Genomic DNA, 20066 nt, shown 5'->3' on the forward strand with positions numbered 1-20066 from the left:
AAAGCTGATTTTCTTAGCCGCAGACCGTCTGAGAAGGGACTCCGCCTGGATCCCCTGTAGTTCCACTGGGGGCAGGGGCTGCTGGGGGCAAAATGCTTGGATCACACAGGGCTCAGCTGGTCGGAATGCCTCAGGCTGGCCTTGCTGCTCAGCAGAGTAATTTGTGCCATTCACCTCTCAAGAAACCTCTGCACATGCTCAGAGGTTTTCTTGTCCCTGGTATTTGTTTGTGCCTTCTCCCATCACTTGCTGGAGAAAGCTTTGCCTGATTAATTTTGGTCTGCTTTCCCCATCACTGGTGGGTTGTGGGGTGCGAGGAAGAAACAGCACCGATAATGTAAACATGAATAAACAATGAAAAGGACATATGAACTTGCTACACATGTCAATGGCAGATCTTTCTTTCTTTCTTCCTTTCTTTCAGAGTGGATCGTTTGACCTGTATGGATAACATTATGCCAAAGATATTACTAGGTAAATTAAAAATGTAAAAAATCAACACCACTTCAAATACACTTAGGGCACAACCCTATGCATGGCTGGCCAGGGAATGCTGGGAGTTGTAGGCTGTTTTTCAGTCTAAACATGCATGACTGGCTGGGGCATGCTGGGAATTGTAGGCCTTTTTTGTCTCAACAGTCATAGGATTGCATCCTTATAGCAAATCCCCTCGAAGAGTGAAGCCCTTAAACCTTAACATTTCAGCACAGCCTATAGTTCCTTTGGGGTAAAGCCCATTGCTTCAGCAAGGCCTATTTTTCATATTATTATGTATTTATATAAAGTACTTTTATGCCGCTCCTCAGCCAAAAAGGCTCCCAGAGCCGCAGATATATAATCCATCCAGTGAGCCCAACACGCACAGAATTGGGCTGCGAACCTTGCTGAGAATCTCTTCACCTTCCCTTTAGGGGCACCTTCAGTGCAGGCGAGCCCAGGATGCCCACGCACCCCCCCAATGCCTCTTGGCAAGGACATTATTACTGCTGCGTCAGCGCTGAAAGGAGAAACGCACTCGGCACGCGCGCAGGGGCACCTTCATCTCCTCCGGCTTTCTGTCGCGGGATCAAAGCGCACTCTGCACGCGCGCAGGGGCACCTTCATCTCCTCCGGCTTTCTGTCGCGGGATCAAAGCGCACTCTGCACGCGCGCACGGGCACCTTCATCTCCTCCGGCTTTCTGTCGGAGGGCCAAAGCGCGCTTCGCGCGCGCAGGGGCACCTTCGTCTCCTCCGGCTTGCTGTCGTTGCAGGATCCCACCCCCTCCGCCAGTCCTCCTCCGCCTGCCGGTGCGGAGGACCGGCACGAAGTAAGCGCTGGCTGGCGGAGCGCCCGGCTGCGCTTGCTCGCCGCGGCTCGGGCTCCTCCCCCGCCCGCCCGCCCCGATCCGGCTCCGGGAGCAGAAGGCAGGGCGGGCGGACGCGAGCGAGCGAGCGCGCGCGCGAGGCAGGCAGAGGAGGAGAGGAGGAGAAGCGGCGGCGGCCCCTCGCCCGTCCCCTCGCCCGGCGCGGGCTGCGCGATGCGCCCCTTCGGCTCTCCGGGGCGGCGGCCCGCGGCGCTCTCCGGGCTCCTGCTCGCGCTGCAGCTGCTGCTGCTGGCCGCCTCCGCCTCCGCCGCCGCGCCGCCGCCCGCCGCCGCCCGCGCCTCCAACAGCAGCAGCGGCGGCGGCGGCCGGACGGCGCCGCCCGCCCCCTCGGCGCCCGCCAGCAACTCCAGCGGGGGCGCGCGGCTGAGCCCCGTCTCGGCGCTGCTGCGGGACCTGCCTGCGCTCAAGGCCGCCGTCATCGGGGCTTGCGCGGCCAGCGGCGGCCTCCTCGCCTGCCTCCTGTTCCGCGTGCTCAGGTGCGGCGGGTTGCCGGCGTCTGCGCCGGCCTGCGCGAGACCCACGGCGGAGGCGGCCGGCGGGCGGGAGGCGAGGGCCCGCCTCCGGGCCTCCTCCGCGAGCTGCGCGCCTGCTGGGCGCGGAGGCTCCGGCTGGCTCCCGGAGGCCCGGCCGGCCCGCTCCCCTCGCCCGGACTGGTCGCGCCGGGGAGAGGGGGTCGTGGCGGTGGGGACGCGCTCTGACTGGGCGGGATCCACTGAAGGGGGGGAGGACAGGAGGAGCAACGGCCCGTAGCGCTTCTGGGGGGTTTTACCGAGGTGCGTGGCGCACGTGAGCTTGGTGATCCTCGCAACAACCTGACAAGGTAGGACGTTATAGATTCTCCCCACATTAGAAGGATAGAGCTACACCCCTCCCTACGTGAGGCTGTATACCTGTACGCCTCTTGTTAAGAGGGAGGGCCGTTGCAGGCAGAAGGCCCCAGGGTCGATCCTGGGCATCTCCAGGTAGGACTGGGAAAACTCCTGCCTGAAATCCTGGAGAACCGCTGCCGCCAGCCCGTGTCGACAGTACTGGGCTAAATGGACCAACGGTCTGACTATATGTGTCCTATGTTCCTAGAGATGAATGAGGCTTGGAGAGAATGGCTTGCCTGCAAGCTGCCTATCAATAATACTTCATGTTTAAAAAGGCTTCCCACTTTCATACAGCCTTCCCTACCTGGCACCCTCCAGATGTGTTGGACTCCAACTCCCATCATCCCCCAGCCAGCACAGCTGTTGGCCGTGCTGGCTGGGGATGATGGGAGTTGCAGTCCAACACATCCGGACGGCGCCAGGGTCGGGGGAGGCTGGAACAGAACTGAGAGTGGGAAACCTGTGACCTTTTCCAGTGGAGCATCCACTGGGAACAGCAGGAAGGAAAAGGCTCCGCCAGGCTCGAGTTGAGGACTGCTGTGACAGCAGCAGCTGATGCACCAATCCTTGGTCATTTCCCCTGTTTGCATGTTTGAAAATCTCCTGGTTGTAGTGGCAACCTAGGCCATGTTGCAGGATTCAGACATTCCCAAAATTCGGCAGGCGTGTGGCTTGTGTACTCTCTAAATCAGCCTTCCCCAACCTCTCTAAACAGCATTCTGGGTCTCCAGGACTAAATGCCGCCTGCTACAGACTGCTCAGTTCACACTTACCTTGCAGTATCTTCTAATGCCACCTTTTCCTCCAGCTTGGGAAGGAACAGGAATATAGGAAGCTGGTTTATACCTGGGTGGACAATTTGCCTGTGTAGCCTGCTATTGAAAGTGTCTCTTCAGGATCTTGGGCAAATAAAATTCTTCCCTAGCACCTGCTGCTACCTGATCCTTTTAACTGGGGCTGGAACCTGGGGCATCCTGCATGCAAAGCAGGTGCTCCCCCATTTGGCTGTGGCCCCCCATGATGCCTAAGGGTGCAAGGCGTGGAAAAAGCCATATCAGACTTGGTTGTTCTTCCGGATTTTTAATTTGTTGCTTTCAGGAAACGTCTGTGACCAAATATATCCTGCTTGCAAAAATTTCTGGAAATCAGTCATGAATTCCCCCCCCCCTTTGCAGGAATCCTTTGGTGGAGGAAAACAATAGTTGAGCCCAACTTTAGTACTTGGGGGCAGTGGATGGGGAGGGGTGCCGTTCCAGAGCAGTCAGCAGCTGCTCTTGAAGGGTCTGGTGCACAGAGCAAAACGCCCCACTTTGCTCTGTTCTTTCCGTTCCTGGTAACTAGTCGTTCAGGTATGAGTCATCCTTCCATCATCTGGGCAAAAAGGACAGGGCCACGCAGGTGTGCTGGCGTGAACGGGATGAGGAAGTGTGCTGGGTGACCCAACCCCTGACTGCTGCAGTTCTGTTTTTCCATGGCTTTGCAGCATGTTGCTGTCCAGTGTTTGTGGAAAGTCACGGGAGAGCCTGAGGACTGGAAAGATGCATAGTAAACCGCCTTATACCAAGCCAGACCGTTAGTACAGCTGAGCCTGGGGTGTTGAACCTCTTTCTGCCCCACAGCCAAATTCAAATTTGGAGAAGCTCTCAGGGGCCACATTCCAGTGCTGGACAGGCCCAGAGGCAAAAGTGGGGGGAGCCAAAATACAAAAGATGCCAGGATATTGTAATCCAAAGCACGTGCTGCCAATACAAGGCCTTCAGAGAGGCATTTCAACCTTTTAGAATGGGGGGAAAACTGTTTGGTGGTTCCCCAGCTGTTATGCAATCAGTGGTCGGGAGAAATAGGGTGGGGCCCAGGGAAGGGCCATCTGGGCAACCTTGGAGGGCCGGATGTGGCCCACAGCCCTGATTTGGCCTACAGGCCCAAGATTCGACACCCTTGATCTAAGCATTATCTACACCATCCTTCCCCAACCTGGTGCCCTCTAGATGTGTTGGACTACAACTCCCACCCTCCTCAGCTAGCTGGGGATAATGGGAGTTTTAATCCAACACATCTGGAGAGTGCCAGGTTGGGGGAAACTGATCTACACTGACTGGCAGTGCTTCCCCAGGGTTTCAGAGACAGGAGTCTTTTCCCAGCTCTACCTGAAGCCCTGCGGCAGGTAGAATTTTTTCCAGGTGACCAGGCAAGGAAGCTTCACACCCTGTTCTCCTTCAGGTCAAAAACCTCTAGCATGGGTATTCATGGTCTGGTGGTGCTGTAGAAACTGCAGTGGGCTACTGTTCATCTTGTCATCTCACTTGCAAGGCTACCTTAGGATGAGGGTACAGAGCAGGCTTAACCCAGCTAACCATCATTTGACCAGGGAACCTTGGGAACTGTAGTACCAGAAGGGGTGCTAAAACTTGAGTGACGCCACCTGTGGAGGTCAGGAAGGCAGGCTTGTGAATCATGGTCTTGTAGCTTGTTCATACCTGTTCTTGGGAGAATGGAGCTATGCGTGTAAAGTGAAACACTTCTCTCTTTAACAAAATAAAACTGAGGTTATATTGCCTGGTTCTCTGGGCTTTGAGGATTGAAGGCTATTTGCCTGAAGCATTGTGTAGTGAACCTGAATCTTGTGTTGCTGTTCTGAGTGTGCTCCTGCCATGGTAGAGCACAACCTTCTTCTCTGGTTCCTGATCCCCACAAAGTACTTTCTCCATGATACTTTTTTTTAAAAAAGCAGAACATCTAGTAATGATTGAAGAGCAATGTTTGTGCATGCCTAGGAACTGTGCATACACAGGTTCTTATACCCATCAGACGGTTGGTCTGCCGAGCTTAGTAATCTATAAACTGACTGGTAGCATTTCTCCAGGTTTTCTGGGAGGAATCTTAGAGGTAGTTCACACAACACACCAACCCATGCTCAGTGGTTGAGTGTGGGCTGTTGTGGAACTGTGGGTTGTTTGTTGAATCATGGGTTAATGTGTTGTCTGAACCCAGGACATTTTCCATGTTAACAATGCAGTGTGGCTTATTTTTCTCGAACAAGCCACTTTGAGAACCCATGGTTTGTAGTTGGGTTGTTCTGGGTGGTTAACAAGCCACCCTGCAGAAAATGTCCTGGGTTCAGACAACGTGCTCACCCACGGTTCAACAAATAACCCACGGTTCAACAAATAACCCACGGTTCAACAACAACTCACATTCAACCACTGAGTGTGAGTTAGTGTTTTGTGTGAACAGCCCCTGTTTCAGCCCCACCCGGAGATGCCAAGGTTGAACCTGGGATCTTTTGCACGCAGTGCATGTGCTCTTCCACAGAATTGCAATCTTCTCTCTACATGATGCATGTCCGTCTCTTCTTTGCCCAGCAAACCCACTTTAGGACTCGCTTTACAGCAGGGCCGGACAGCCTGGGACCCTCCAGACCAGGGGCGGGGGACCTCAGGCCTGGAGGCCAAATCCGGCCCTCCTGGCATGCCAACCTGGTCCTTTGGGGCGTCACAGTTGGCCCCACCCCCTTCCCCTAGCTCCACCCCCTTTCTTGCAGCTGCTGGTCATTTTGTTTCCCCCAGCCCGCAATTCTCAACGGTTGAAACACCTTTCCTAAGGCACGAGCTTCTGGCAGTAAGAGTGTTAAGCTGCATATGCTGATATTTTAGGCTATTTTTGCTTCCACCCCTTTTTGCCCTTGCCTCCACCCTCTGTTGGAATGTGGCCCCTGGAAGCTTCTCCAGAATGGAATTCGGCCTTCTGGCTGAAAGAGGGTTCCCGTCCCTGCTCCACAGTTTCCATTATTGCTCACTGTTGGCTATGCTGGCTGGGAGAGTTGTAGACCAAACCATTTGGAGGGTCACAAGTCGGCCACCAGCCAGGGGAAAGCAGATCTAACTCATCAGACCCTTTCTTGCCATTTTGTACCTGGTTGTTTTATTAAAAAAATAAATAAATCACACCACGATTTTACATGATGAGAGTGTCTGAGGTGGGGGCTCATCTGTTTCCAGTAGAGTCTCTCTGTCCCTGTCACCCGGTGCTCTAGGAGATAACTGGTGCGGGAGCTGAGAAGAGCGGTGAGTAACAAGGACTGTACTTCTCCTTCATCAAGCCTCCTTTCACAAAGAGGTGATGCTGCAGTGTGTCTCGGGACTTTTACTTAGTGGGGTCAGGAGTGGAGCTTTTAATCCTTAGGGTCGGTGGACTAAACATAGATTAAAGTCTCCAGATCAGGCCAAAGAGCTAGCAAGTGGAGACTCGTGATTTTACCATCACATGATAGAGTGATGGGGAGAAGCTGCTCTTCATGTGATTTAGTGTTTTGGCAAAACAGCCACTGGTGAAGGGAAAGGCTCAGACTGGGAGTAGGGCTTGTCTCTCTCTCCAGTGTCCTTCTTAGCTGACTTCTCACTGTCTTCTAAGATTAAGCACACGCAAAGCACCTTTCCAGAAGAAAAGCAAAGGGAAGATGGCTTTTAATCCCTTGCCAGACACCTGTCCCAGAAGTTCCTGTTCTACATCCCAGCTCTCTGTTGCATCTTCCTTTTGCATTGTTATTGTTGTTGTGCCATCAGTGTACCTGATGCTTCAGAGTACAAGACAGGTCCTTGCCCCAAGGAGCTTCCAAGGAAATCCATGGAGGAAAGGAAGGGAAGAGGAGGTAGGGTTAAACGAGGAAAGAATATGTGGTTGTTTTGGTTACATGTACTTAGGGATGTCAGAGAATTCTGCCACGGATCTCGATGAGGCCGAATGCCAGTGCATTCGGCCCCCTGAAATCCGTGGTGGAACAAAGCCCCCCCCCACGAAAGGCGCGTGAAATGGAGCACTTACCTGCTGCCGTCCACGCTGACTTGCGAATGGCAGCCGCATCTGTGGTCACCATTCGCTTCCTCATTATAGCCGTGATAGGCTACGTAAATAATTACGTAGCCTATCACAGCAAACGCAGGGATGGTATTTGCATCCCTGCGGAGGCCATGATAGGCTACATAAGCATTGACGTAGCCTATCACGGCAAAAACAATACAAAACAGCGGACACAAATGGTGGCGGCTATGGCGGCTGCCAATTGCATTCCCTTTTTTCCCCGCCGTTTTAGCCTATGTAAATATTTACATATGGGCTGCGGTGGCTTAGTGATTAAGATGCTGAACTGCAGACTGGAAGGTCGGCAGGTCAGCAGTTCGAGACCCGAGTGCTGCGTGACGGAGTGAGCTCCCGTCTTCAGTCCCAGCTCCTGCCAGCCTAGCAGTTCGAAAGCAAGAAATTGCAAGTAGATAAATAGGTACCGCCTTGGCGGGAAAGGTAACAGCGTTCCATGCACCTCAGTGTTCAGTCATGCCGGCCACATGACCACGGAAGCGTCTTCGGACAGCGCTGGCTCTTCGGCTTAGAAACGGGGATGAGCACCGCACCCTAGAGTTGGACACGACTGGTTGGGGACACCTTTACTTTTACCTTTAAATATTTACATAGGCTAAAACGGCGGAAAAAAAGGGAACGCAAAGGAAGGGGCCAGCAAGAAATGCTGATCCCATTGGTTCAGCATTTTTGACTTGCCAGGAAAAGAAACACCCAGCCTGGCTTGCTCTTGGGCCTTTAACTGATGGGCAGATGGAGATGAGCATGGGTCAATTAGTACTTGGGATTGCAGTAAAAGGCAGAACTGCAGGGGCCAGTTGACAAGTTGGCAGCCCTACAGCCTGATGTTCTTGGGAGGCTTGCCGGGCATTGCAAGAACAACCCAGGCTGAACGTTCTCGGTGCATGCGTGACAGATAATCCAGAACAAAGGGCACGTGATTTAATAGGGAAAACTTCCATAAATATGCATTGACGTAGTGTTTTAAAACCTCCCCCCCCCTTCTGTGCTTTAAGGAGTGTGTGTGTTTACATACACGTGTCTGGATAAAGGATTTCCCCTTTAAAATATATAAAATTGCCTTCAGTGTAGCCTAAGCCCTTGTTATAAGGACATCTGCGATAAGTAAAAAGAAAATAAAACCAAATCTGTGTTAAATGAATCCATATCCAAGGCACGGAGGAGTAATTCCCATCAGAGTTAATGATGGTGGGATGAGAGCGAGAGGCTAGTTTATTTTCTGGACTAGTTAATCTGGAATAAATAGAGTGATGTCGTGGACATGTAAATGGCTTGTAAACCTGTAGTGGTTTTTAATAGCTCATTACGTTGCTCATGGTCGTAATTTCAAAGAAGCTTTTTAAAACGGCAGCTGAACAGATAAATCATCAGATAACACAGGCTGCTAGTTAATCACTGGCAATTACATTCCGTAAGTGATGTAACATGACGGCTCCAGATAATTTAGGTGGGTGCAATGTGATGGTACCTGTTACGGAAGACGGTGTGTGTGCACTTCTTACAGCATTTGTGGGTTTCTGCCCGAGACGAAGCCACATGCATTTGGCTATTCACGCACAAATATTCTTCTCAAAACAATCTGAAGTCTCAGTACTGAATGGCAGTAATTGGATCAGCCTATCAAAAATGCAAATCTTCCTATCAAGGGAAGTGCTGCGAAATTGATCTTGTGCGCACCATGAAAATAATGATACCAGACCTCTTAAATTGGTGCTATTAGAGGATAGATAGGATGGAGCAGACTTGGAGCATTTCTACACAAGGCATTTACTGTGTGCTCGTGATTCCAAACCCCCGGTATTTTATGGGTACTTTATGTGACGTTGTCCCCCACCAGGGCCAATCCTGTGCTTTGCAACCATTATAAGTGTGTGTGTTTTTTCCTAAAGAGTAAAGTCTGGTATTTCCATGAATGGCAGCATGAAACCCTGGTGTATTTGTGCAGTTCCGCTATCCCACACACCACCTGCGGTTGTGTAATAGAACATACAGAAAGGCAGAGAAATAAAACCACCAGGAAAAAGATGTGTAAAGGAACCGATCTTAATCCCATGAAGAATCAGGAAGCAGAAACCTCGGTAAAGTGGTGGGTTAAAAGCCTCATGTAGAAAAGCCCATAGACAGATGCTTGAGTAGGGATGGGCGGATTCCCTACCTGCTGCTCCAGGGGGGAATCTGGCTGTGGCGGGAAGCAATGCTGTCCTCCCCCTGGAATCCTCTTCGGCCGGCTCTGCTCCGTGGCAATTCCATGGAGCCACCGGCTGGCTCCGTAGCGCCAGCGATACGGCCGCCATTGCTGTGGTGTACTGCTGGCTGAGGGCTCACTCCAGAAGCACATGGTGTCTCCTACGCCATTTGCAGCCGTAAAGCTCTTAGATTAAGCTAAATGCAGCTGTAAATGGCTGCATTTAGCTTAAACTAAGGGCTTTACAGCCGCAAATGGCGTCCGCTACGCCATTTGCATCTCTGGTTTTTCCTGCGATAGGCTAAAACCACAGACGCAAATGGTGTAGCAGATGCCATTTGTGGCCGTAAAGCCCTTAGTTTAAGCTAAATGCAGCCATTTACAGCTGCATTTAGCTTAATTTAAGAGCTTTACAGCTGCAAATGGCGTAGCGGACACCAGTTGCGTCTGGAGTGAGCCCTCAGCCAGCAGTACGGCACAGCAATGGTGGCTGTATCGGTGGTGCTATGGAGCTGGCCGGCGGCTCCTCAGAATCTCCGCAAGGAGGATCTGGCCCCAGACAGTTCTGGAGGGAGGCAGGGGTGAGTTGTGCCATTCTGTCATGGACTCCGGAGGCCAGATTCTTTAGAATCCGGCCTCATTGGGGTCTGTGGCGGATTTCTCTGACATCCCTAATGCCGAGTGACCGTCTCTCAGGGATGCTGTGGTTGCATCCTGCCATGAACAGGGTGTTAGATTATGATCTCCAAGGCCTTCTGAGCCTAAGACTTTTACAGAATTCTAAAACCGTGGGAATGGTGCCTTTGGGAGGTGACTGTTTGAACAGATGACAGCTTCCAAACTTTGTTCACATTATTTTCTTCAGACAGTTAAACTATGGAATTCACTTCCACAAGATGTAGTGACGGCCACCAATTTGGATGGCTTTAAAAGTGGGTTAGATACATTCATAGAATATAGGACTATCAATTACTATTAGTCATGACAGCTGTATACCTACTTCCACTATCAAAGGCAATATGCCTGTGTGCACCAGTTGCTGGGGAACATGGGTGGGAAGGTGCTGCTGCTGACTCCTGTCCTGCTTGTGGGTTTCCCGTGGGCAACTGGTTGGCCACTGTGTGAACAGAATGCTGGACTACATGGTCCCTTGCTCTGATCCAGCAGGGCTCTTCTTATGTTAGACGGCAAGCAGTCTCTAATCTTTTTCCTTACTTGTTCCAATTAATGGACCATGATGGCTTTTAAAAAAATCAACAAGTGTGATGTATATCCCCCTTGAACCACTCTGGTTTAAATTTGCCATTGCCTCTTGAAGCTGGTTCAGTGTTTAAAGTTCGCGCGCGTGCGCGCACACACACAACCAGACCTCAACCCACGACCCTTGGCTGATCAGGCATGACAGTAGGACAAAAGAAATGCATGTTGCACGCACAAGGGTCAACAGTGCCACTGTCGAGCCACTTTAAACTCTCGTGAACATGATTCTGTGTCTAAAATTGCACCTCATCCCATGCTGACTAACTGCTTTAAGCTCAGGTTAATCAATCTACTGATTAAAGCAGTAATTTCTGAACTGCAGGCTGGGCCACATGACTTTGTTGTGGGAGTACTGCAAGTGTCATGAGAAATAAAGGCTTCTGTGGTCCCAGAGCTCCCATTTGCAGGAGGCTGCCTGTTAGGTCCCTAAGTGAGTCTCTGCTCTTGGCTTGCCTTATTCCAGGCTGGAGGCACATCAGATCAGTCAGTCATGCAGAAAACATTTGAGTGCAGGAAATTGGAAGGTATGAATAGGCCATTGCTTGAGTCCCACTGAGAAGTCAATTCTAACTGTCCTCTAGGAGAGCGGTGAGAGCTGCTAGAAATCTGGAATTTTAGCATAGCTGTGATGGGGCAGCAGTCCCTTATCCTCCCCACTCCCTCCCCCCAAAACAAGCAAAAGGTAACAGCAAAGAGAGGCAGTTCATGCTGTTTCTAGCCCAGGCCCTCGTTTGCGTGCAAATGATATATTTTAGGGTTTAAGTGTTTTTAAAAATATCCCTGCTTATTCCGATTCCAATGCAGATATAGTCCATTAATCAACACATTGCAGGTTGGACATGGGACTGGGTCCGAGAGAATAGCATACAGTGTCCCTGCAACATCACCTGCAGTCAGGAGAGGGAGGTGGGAAGCAGAGCCATTCTATCAGCTCTGCTGAGAGTTGGGATGTTGCAGGAATACGTTTGCAGGGTGGAGCTTGTTGAGCTTCTGCTGGCTCTGCTCCCCAGACTCCAGCTCAAGCATCTGTGAGCTGGCCTGACTCGGGGCATGATGAGTCGGGCTAACTCACCGATTTTAGGGGGTGGGGTGCGCAAATCGTGGCTGTAAATAGCACAAATTGCACTATTTACAGCAGCAAGTTTGCGCAAATTGGCCTGAATTTTTTGCGCAAAATGCCCGTGGTAATGTTCCAGGGTTCCGGGAACTATCGCAAGGTGAAGCATCCAGAGGTGGCATGTGAGGCCTTCTGAATGTCAGAATGGCTGGTCTGCAACTTGAAAGCGGAATGACTGGCATTGATATGGATTGCAATTGGCATGGAACTGAGTTGTGCATTAATAGATCGGAAGCAGGAGGGGAGAGTTGACCTGTCTGCTGTTAGGGTGCAAATGGAAATTTCAGGTCCGCTAAGGTGGCGTAGTGAGTAGACTGTTGCACATGAGCCAGGCTGATCCGGGTTCAAATTCCCACTTAGGGGATTCTGTCCCCCCCCCCCAAGTCTTGTCTCTCACAAGCTGAAGCAGTTGTGGGTGGCTTCCAATTGAGCGGAGGACTGGAGCGATGGTAGGACAAGGGGTGTTCAGCGCTGTCCTTCCCAGCCATGCAAATGGGGTTCCAGGAATTTTTGAGTGTCCAGCTCTAGCAATATGTCAAAACGTGCCATTTTTCTCCCCTCGCTGTTTTAGGTCTGGCAGGAAGAAGAAAAAGACCCTCAAGTATGACATCATCACGACCCCAGCAGAACGGGTGGAGATGGCCCCCTTAAACGAAGATGAGGACGACGACGAAGATTCGACAGTGTTCGATATAAAATATAGGTAATGAGACGGAGAAAGATGTAGACATCTGGGTGAGTGCAGAGAGAGCAAACTTTTTTTGTGGGGTTCACAAATTGCGGATAGCTGTGTTAGCCCATGCAAAGAGCAATCCTATGCATGGTTAGGCAGAAAAAAAGTCCTACAACTCCCAGCATCCCCCAGCCAGCATAGCTGGCTGGGGAATGCTGAGAGTTGTAGGACTTTTTTCTGTCTAATCATGCATAGGATTGTGCCCTAACAAAATGTATGAATTGGATACAACTGAATAACTGCTAGATGTTAGCTTTCTTATAAAATGGGGGAACGACCGTTATTAGTCCTTGTGAAATCTAATTAAGTCTGTACTTCTCCTGCGCTTTCTCTTATAATCTGCAGACTTTGGGGCTTTAATGTCATGCCCTACTTTCCCCCTCCCCCCCACCCCTTTTTGTTTAACATCCAGACTGAAGAAGAGTTCTGGAGAGCTTGAAAGCTTGCTCACGACTTAGTGAGGCTTTGGTCCTAAGAAAGGTATTATTAGCCTATCGTGGCTCTTTGATTTTTTGTGAGTAGAAATCTCTGTGTGTTTTTCCTGCCTCTCACTGTCTCCATCCCTCATGCTCCTTGCAAGCAAGGCCTGGTCCAGGACAGTTCTTTGTTTAACACTTTCCGTTTTCTCTGGCAATGAAGAGCAAAATCACTTTAGAGGAATATCAAAGGGAGGTTGGGCTAGGCGTTGTGGATCAAACAGAATAAAAACCACAATTGTTGCATTTATCAAGGCTTCGGATACTTCTTGTCATAGCTGGACCTTAAGACTTCCTTCATTCTTATAGATCAGGGGTGGCCCTCCAGATGTTTTGGCCTACAACTCCCATCAGGCCTAGCCAATGGTGAGGGATCATGGGAGTTGTAGACCAAAACAACGGGACGGCCACAAGTTGCCCACCCCTGCTATAGATAACAGAGGGCCTCTAAGATCAGTAACCTCCCATTTCTGAAGCAGAAGTGCCATTTGCACGCTGGTACGGAGCATCGCTTTGCGTGCACTTGTTTGAGGCGTCTGCTCTGCAGAGATAATCTCTAATGGATTTCTTGTAAGCAAGAGCCAGAGGCTGTCCCGTACTACGTGAGGTGGCTTGCACTGGGGCGTGAAGCCATTTTAAATGCGTTTATCTCTCAGCAGGCCAAGCTGCTGCCTGTTTGGAGGGCATCATTCTTTGTTGTCATCCAAAAGTTGGGGCGGGAGGGAGTGCCAGCAATGATGACAGCTTGCCGACTCCCTTATCCTCAAAGGCACAGCAAACGGCACGAATGTTTTGTGCAGTTTTGAAGTGCTCCAGCCCTGAGTCTGTCTGGGGGAAGGGAGCCATCAAAGGGCCCTTTCTGAGGCAAGAGTCTTGCCTGGAATATGTCACTGGTGCCATTAAAAAAAACACCCAGGAACAAATACAGAAGCTGTTTCATCTTATTCTCCGAATGGTGTGTCGCAAGAGATCTGCTAGCATGTCTAGGAAGAAATAAATTCAAGATTTAAAGCCCCTTGTGTGAGGTGCCAGTGGAGGCTGGTGACTCCCATGTCAGTGGGGTGAATCCGCCCTGAGTTTCAGTCAGAATGAGTCCCAAGGTGCAACCTTGGAGAGCTCCATTAGAGTTCTGACTGAAACCTGGAGCGGATTTGCCTGTCCACAGACATGGAAGCCACCAGCCTCTACTGTGAGGCGCCCTCCTGGAAGTATCTCTTCCTGTCCTGCCGGCTCTGGGAATCCATTGTTGGTGGTCTTTGCAGTGGGAGGGATTGGGCGAGTGGATCCCTCCTGATGTAGAGACAATGCAGGTTTACTGGTCCTCTCAAGAGGCAGCCTGTTGAGTCTCTGTATTGAGACACCGCTTTGGTTTCGCTTCCTTCCTGTCAGCACAGCAATGTTTTGGCTTATTTTTGAGAGTGTAGTACCCATGGCTCCATTTGAGATGTTGGTTAGGCTGAAACTGATGCTCAGACTCACTCCTGGCAGAAGAGGGATTTGAACCTGTGTCTCCCACATCCAAGCTCAGCTAACTACTCCACCACACTGGACTCTTTCAAACTAGGGTTTACAAAGTCTGGCACAAGAGCTGGGCTGCACATTCCTTTCCCCCCACTGATGTTCTGGCTTTGGCACTTCAGCCCTGCTTGTTTTAAACCAGAGTTCCCCATTTTGGATGTAATGGGATGGAGAGCTTTGGTTTAAAACAAACCAGGTAGTACAAACAGGTAACACAGCCAATACTCAGGGAAACAATATTGGGTTTCATGGCTTCCAGAATAGTTTTCCCTGTTCAGAGGCAGTTGCCCATTTCGAATGTTCACTGCGACCTTAATAAATCCTGGTTTATAAAGTCAGGAATGAGTATTGGGGGCTACATGATCCTCCCCTCCTCCAGCTGTGCCACAGCTCCTTAAATTTGTATGGCTGCATCTTAATTTTTATGACATGTGTTTCTCTGATTATGCTAATTCCGCTGTATTTTCCCCCTCCCCTATTTTCTCAGGTGAGGCTGTTTCATGAAGCCTATCAGGAACAAAGTCTCCGATCGAGAACCTGGCACGAACCTCATCAGCTAAGGGGAGCTGGAGAATAGTACCTTTGTGTCAACGAAATTCACATGTCCTACTCTTACAAATAGAAATGATTTACAATGGATTTGATGGGAGGCAGATGAACAGCGATCAGAAACGTTACTGCTATGTTCCTGAATACCAGACTAGAAGAAAGGGAGGGTGCTTTCTTTCTGGACACAGGTTTTCAGACTAGATAATTTTTTTTCTTTGTTTCATTACAGGTTTGGTACCTGCAATGAATGACAGAATTAGGATTGTAGGCCTACCCTGAGTTCTAGGAATAGGAGCACAAATGTTTGTTCAAAGACTCCAGGGCACCCGACAGCTCTCTGCTGTAGACACTAAACTAGATGGATTTTCCTGCTGCACTTAAAACTTTTGGGATCATGTGGTTCTGGGCCAGCAAAAAATGTTTGCTCATTATGTGAAAACCTGGGACTTGTGTACAAACTGTGCTGAAATGGTAGATCCCATGTACTTGGTGTGTGGATGTGGGTGGTCTTTTTGTGTGTGTGGGTGAGACATAAGCAACTGTGATGACTTGCTACTGACGATATCAATTGCACTACTAACCTGTTCTGCAATAAGGTTCCCTGCTTTTCCAGGGAGATATCCCCGAAAGTCTTTCCAGAGGATGAACTCTGAGTAGCCAAAAAAAGCAGCCAATTTCAGATGAAAGGAAGTCTGTTTCTGTAATTCCCAGCTCCTCTTTTTCCCACTCAGGAGGAAGTCAGATCTTGCAGTATGAGTTGCTCTCTTTCTCCCTCTGCTTGCAGTAGCCTCTACTGTTCTCAGATATTATGTTTCAGGACAAACTGCAGTGGATGCTACTAAACTGGAACAAGAGAATTTTGCTTTCCCACCACGGGATCCTGTACAAAGATTCTTACTCCCAACCCAAAACAAGCAACAACAACAACAAAACCAAATCCTAGATACCTCTCATTTGGACTGATTTGGCTCTTTTTGAGCTCCAGACTCACTTTTTGCCATGTAACATATAAAAACATAAGCTGAAATGTCGAGATGTTCCCTACCACCACCTGACTTTCCAGAGCAGAGCTAACCGCCTCCTCGCCACAACTAAGAGCTGTGTGTTCTGCTTCATGTCTTTTTAAAAAGCTGCTTTTCCTGTGCAACTCAGGGCCTGGGTTGGGGAGGGGCCATTTCCCCCTGCAACAACCCTTCCCCCACCCCTAGCTGCATTTCTCCCATCACAGGTTCCAAACCCATAATGGCAATGGATCCGTGCGTCCTTCTTTTTGAGACATGGAAGGATGTTTACCCTCTTGATGTCCTATTCCCAGAATTAGGATAGTGGAGATCAGTGTTATGGAACAGGTGTTCTTTGAAGAATGGTTTGGTTTAATCCCTTCCAATTGCTTCCTTCTGTCCGGTGAACTTCTACACCATTCTTGGGTTGCAAGTTGAAAAACATTCAGGGCTGGCGTCTGGAGGCTGATGTGCTTTTTTGCTTATTTGCAGTCGAGCTGATATTGGTCAAGTTCTCTTCTGTTCCGTCAGCCTCTTGTCAGCCCTTAAGATTTTCTCATGACTTGGAGTTGCATTCTACTTGGGGAGGGGGCGTTCTTGTGAAGTGGTGGTTGTGGAATGGGATTGGCAGTGGAGATGGTTCCAAGATGTTTTTGAGAAAGCCCCAAAACACTATCTTGCATTGTTCTTAAAAGGAGCCCAACAGCTTTGGTACAGGATACTTCCTTTTTATGTCTTTAAAACAGACCCCGCATTGCCTTTCTAATGGTCTCTAGCTATTGTGAACTCTTATTTCCTTATAAAACAATCTCTTGAAGTCTCCAACAGTATCAAAAAGTCTTGCCGATCGAATTGAGCCTGCAGTATATTCTTGTTCATCCCCACTGTATCTACCTCTTCTGCCAAAGTGCTTTTTTGCAAAGGGGGAGGGTGGCTAAGGTGGTTCAGGTTCAACTCCATATTACCCAGTTTGGTTGCGTGCATCTGATTTCAGATCTGCCTAATCTTTTACGGGATGATTTAATTGTTGTCCTTGTTGCCTAGGTGGCTGGATTTCATTTCCATCCACGAAACCTCCACTATGTTTCCAAATTTCAGCAATGGGATTGGTTCCATTTAGCGATAGCTCACTAAAGAGAGCATGCGGCCAATCTTTGGGGGAATGCTATAGTGTCCCAATGCTGAGAGAGCATCTTCTCAATTTAGAAGAAATGTTCTAAGAACCTACGGGGCCTGGAAGGCACCAAAGTGACTTGGAGGCTTTTGCTAAGCATTGATACAGCACAATCCAAAGTGGGAAGCTCTTATGGGAGAAGTAGCTTTGCGAGTGTACCTGTGGGATTCAGCGACTCTAGTCTTCAAGATTTCTTGGAATCTGAGTGCCCTAAGAAGGTCTCGAAAGTGTCCAGGAACCTTACTTGTTCTTTTTGTGATCTCTGAGGCTTGTTGGCTCCTATCAGGAGTTGGCTTCTAAGTGTGTGTGTGTGTGTGTGTGTGTGTGTGTGTTTTCCGCTAGCCCTGAGACTGCAGCTGGTATGAACAAGTCCTTTTGCTAGTACACTTGTGACTTGTCTGTTTGGCTTTTTGTTTCTAGCTTTATCATGCTCATGTAGAGACTCTGGCCTTGGGATAACTGAATCCTCTACGACATCTGATTCAATGTGGGTCAGTTTCCCTTAAGGTAATGGACTCCAGGTGGTTGTCTTTTCCATGACAGTATGCTTTGTTGCGTAAATATCGGGTCATGTATTGGAATGGCAGATGGTGGGTGGGCAACACGTTCTTTGAAAGGTGCTTTCCCTAAGTGAAATTCACAAGGAAAACTGTTGTGTTCAAAGGCACAAAGAGTTGGGGGATCAGCTCCCACTGAAATGTGTGGATGCTTTGGGGTGGTTTACTCAATCAACAGAATCAAATGGCAAGAGATTTTCCTGGGCTGTAGCATCCGATACTGCAAGTGGGAGGGTTGAATAGTTCACTGTCCTGCCCGTCCCACCCCTCAACAGGTGGAGAAAAAACCTCCCAGTACATTGACTCAAACCTGCCTTCCGGATAGGTTAGCTCAGAAGCATTCAACATTGGGGAGAAGGCTAGACTCGAATCTGCCTCCCTGTTAGCTCAGAAGCATTAAACATGTGAGCTAGCAGTGGCTGTCTAGATCATCGCTGACCATTGGCAAGGCTGGTTTGGGCTTGGCAGTCGAACAACACGTGTAGAGCCGCAGGTTCCCCCACCCCCGAGTAAGCATTTTTCTTAGGGATGGCGGAGAAATCCGCCACAGACTTCAATGAGGCCGGATTCTTTAGAATCTAGCCCCCCCAGAATCTGTGGCAGAATGGACTACCCCCACCACCACCCTGTGGAATCCCCCCTGGACGGACCCTACCTGGTCGTTGGCAGTTCCGGTCCATCCAGCTGCCCTCTGCCGCTGCTGCTCTTCGGACGCAAATGGCGTCCGGCGTAGCGGACGCCATTTGCATCCCTGCCTTTTGCCGTGATAGGCTTTGTAAATCTTTACGTAGCCTATCACGGCAAAAGGCAGGGACGCAAATGGCGTCTGCTACGCTGGACGCCATTTGCGTCCGAAGACCGACCGCAGCCAGAAGTCAGGCAGTGGTCGGTCCTGGCTGGCAGCTCCGCAGACTTGCTGCAGAGCGGAGCCAGCCAGGGAGGATTCCCGGGGGAGGGACGGATCGCTTCCCCCCCACCGTGGACGCCCCCACCTGGAACGAGGTAAGGGATTCGTACATCCCTAATTTTTCTCTCTCATCACTCCCCCCCCCCCCCCGAGCAGACTGGAGTATTTTAATCCAGGAAGAGGTTTATTTCTTGATTCTGCTGGCTATATAAACCAACCTCTGGGCCATCCCTTATTAAAATACCACACACCTGGCTACCTCCCTCAGGAAAGGTGGCCACCTGTGCCCTAAACCTTTGACAGTGATGCCAAAAAACTCTTTGATCTTTAGTTACAGCTGCAGGCACGAGGCTGTCTCTCCAAGTATTGCTTTTTTTAATGGAACTTAAATTTTGGTGGTGGTGTCTGATCAAAAAGTTCTATAGGTTTATTTAGTTAAAGAGTTCTAGAGCATTTCAGATGACCTACGTGCAACTGTGTAATGAATGCATATGATTTCTTATAAAATAGGTTGGGGGATAATGCTGGTGCTTTAATGATTTGACATATTGGCAATTGATCTTAACTGTATTCCCCCCACCCCCACCCTAAGAAGAATTAATAGCTATGAGTTAACCCCTTTGTTAATGTGAAGTAACTTCTTAAGTGTCTTGCTATGTTTAATTCTGGGGATTGTACGTCTTGCCATGTGGCAATTAGTTCTGTTGAGTTGTCCTTAAGTTGTTGGGTGGTTTGTGTCTGTTTTTCTTGCTTTTGTTATAAAAAAGAATGGTGAAAAGTTTATTATCATAAAGGGTCTCTGATGCAACTTAACTTTCTGCAGCCATTTCAAGGAGGTGGCAAGCCGTGATTTGGAAACACACTTTTATGTATTTATCTCCATCTTTCAGCCCAGGACAGGCCATCCAGGTGGCTTGCAGTCAGTAAAAACGAATGATAAGGTCCAAAATATAAGATTACAGTAACCAGTGAAAATAAAAACAATTAAAAAAAAAATAAAATTAAAGCCAATAGAAAATTTTGCAGTGGGCACAAAGTCACAACCCAGACTAAAGGCCTGGCAAAAGTATATTCAGAAGACTAACAAATGTATTAATAGGGGTGGGGGACATGTGGCCTTCCAGCTGTTGGTGGACTGCAACTCCCATGATCCCTCACCATTGGCTCTGGCTGGCTAGGGCTAATGGGAATAGTGGGCCAAAATATCTGGAGGGTTGTGGATTGCCTGTCCCTGATCTATAGGAATAAAGGGATTCTTGAGATCCAGCTATGACAAAAAGCATCCAAAGCCTTGATAAATGCAACAGTCATAGTTTTTACCTTATTTGGGCCACAATGCTTAACCCACCTCACAGGGTGTTGAGGAACCAACCTCCTTTTGCTATGCCTCCAAAACTATTTTGTTCTTCAACACCAGAGAAAGTGGAAAGTGTGCCACAAAGAACTGTCCTGGACCAGGCCTTCCCTCCAAGGAGCATGG

The 20066-nt window shown here is 49.4% G+C and overlaps 1 protein-coding gene across 3 annotated transcripts; it reads left to right on the forward strand.

Annotated features, from left to right (window-relative positions):
* The first annotated feature begins 427 nt into the window (after window positions 1-427).
* Window positions 428-19379, forward strand: FAM174B (family with sequence similarity 174 member B). 3 transcript variants are annotated; one of them, XR_014785412.1, is made up of 4 exons: window positions 428-2185; window positions 12243-12374; window positions 12817-12884; window positions 14886-18372. XR_014785412.1 is itself a non-coding variant. In XM_084817434.1 (4 exons), exons 1-3 carry the CDS (start codon window positions 940-942, stop codon window positions 12860-12862), a joined length of 1080 nt encoding a protein of 359 aa, XP_084673560.1. In that variant the 5' UTR covers window positions 428-939; the 3' UTR covers window positions 12863-12884; window positions 14886-19379. The 3 variants fall into 3 exon arrangements, 2 of the variants coding, with proteins under 2 accessions (XP_084673560.1, XP_084673561.1); XM_084817434.1 differs by having other exon boundaries at window positions 428-1841; window positions 14886-19379; XM_084817435.1 differs by lacking the exon at window positions 12817-12884 and having other exon boundaries at window positions 428-1841; window positions 14886-19379.
* The last annotated feature ends 687 nt before the right edge of the window (window positions 19380-20066 follow it).

The sequence above is a fragment of the Heloderma suspectum genome, chromosome 11 (assembly GCF_057233095.1).
Source record: "Heloderma suspectum isolate Gila_16-S chromosome 11, 16-S_ref, whole genome shotgun sequence".
Lineage (NCBI taxonomy): Eukaryota > Metazoa > Chordata > Lepidosauria > Squamata > Helodermatidae > Heloderma > Heloderma suspectum.

What these genes read in the sequence shown, in the direction of transcription:
- FAM174B (XM_084817434.1), top strand. Translation starts at nt 940, where the DNA reads ATGCCCACGCACCCCCCCAATGCCTCTTGGCAAGGACATTATTACTGC. An exon ending in CTCCTGTTCCGCGTGCTCAG is followed by an intron (nt 1,842 to 12,242) that starts GTGCGGCGGGTT and finishes TCGCTGTTTTAG; the next exon opens with GTCTGGCAGGAAGAAGAAAA. An exon ending in GTGTTCGATATAAAATATAG is followed by an intron (nt 12,375 to 12,816) that starts GTAATGAGACGG and finishes TTTAACATCCAG; the next exon opens with ACTGAAGAAGAGTTCTGGAG.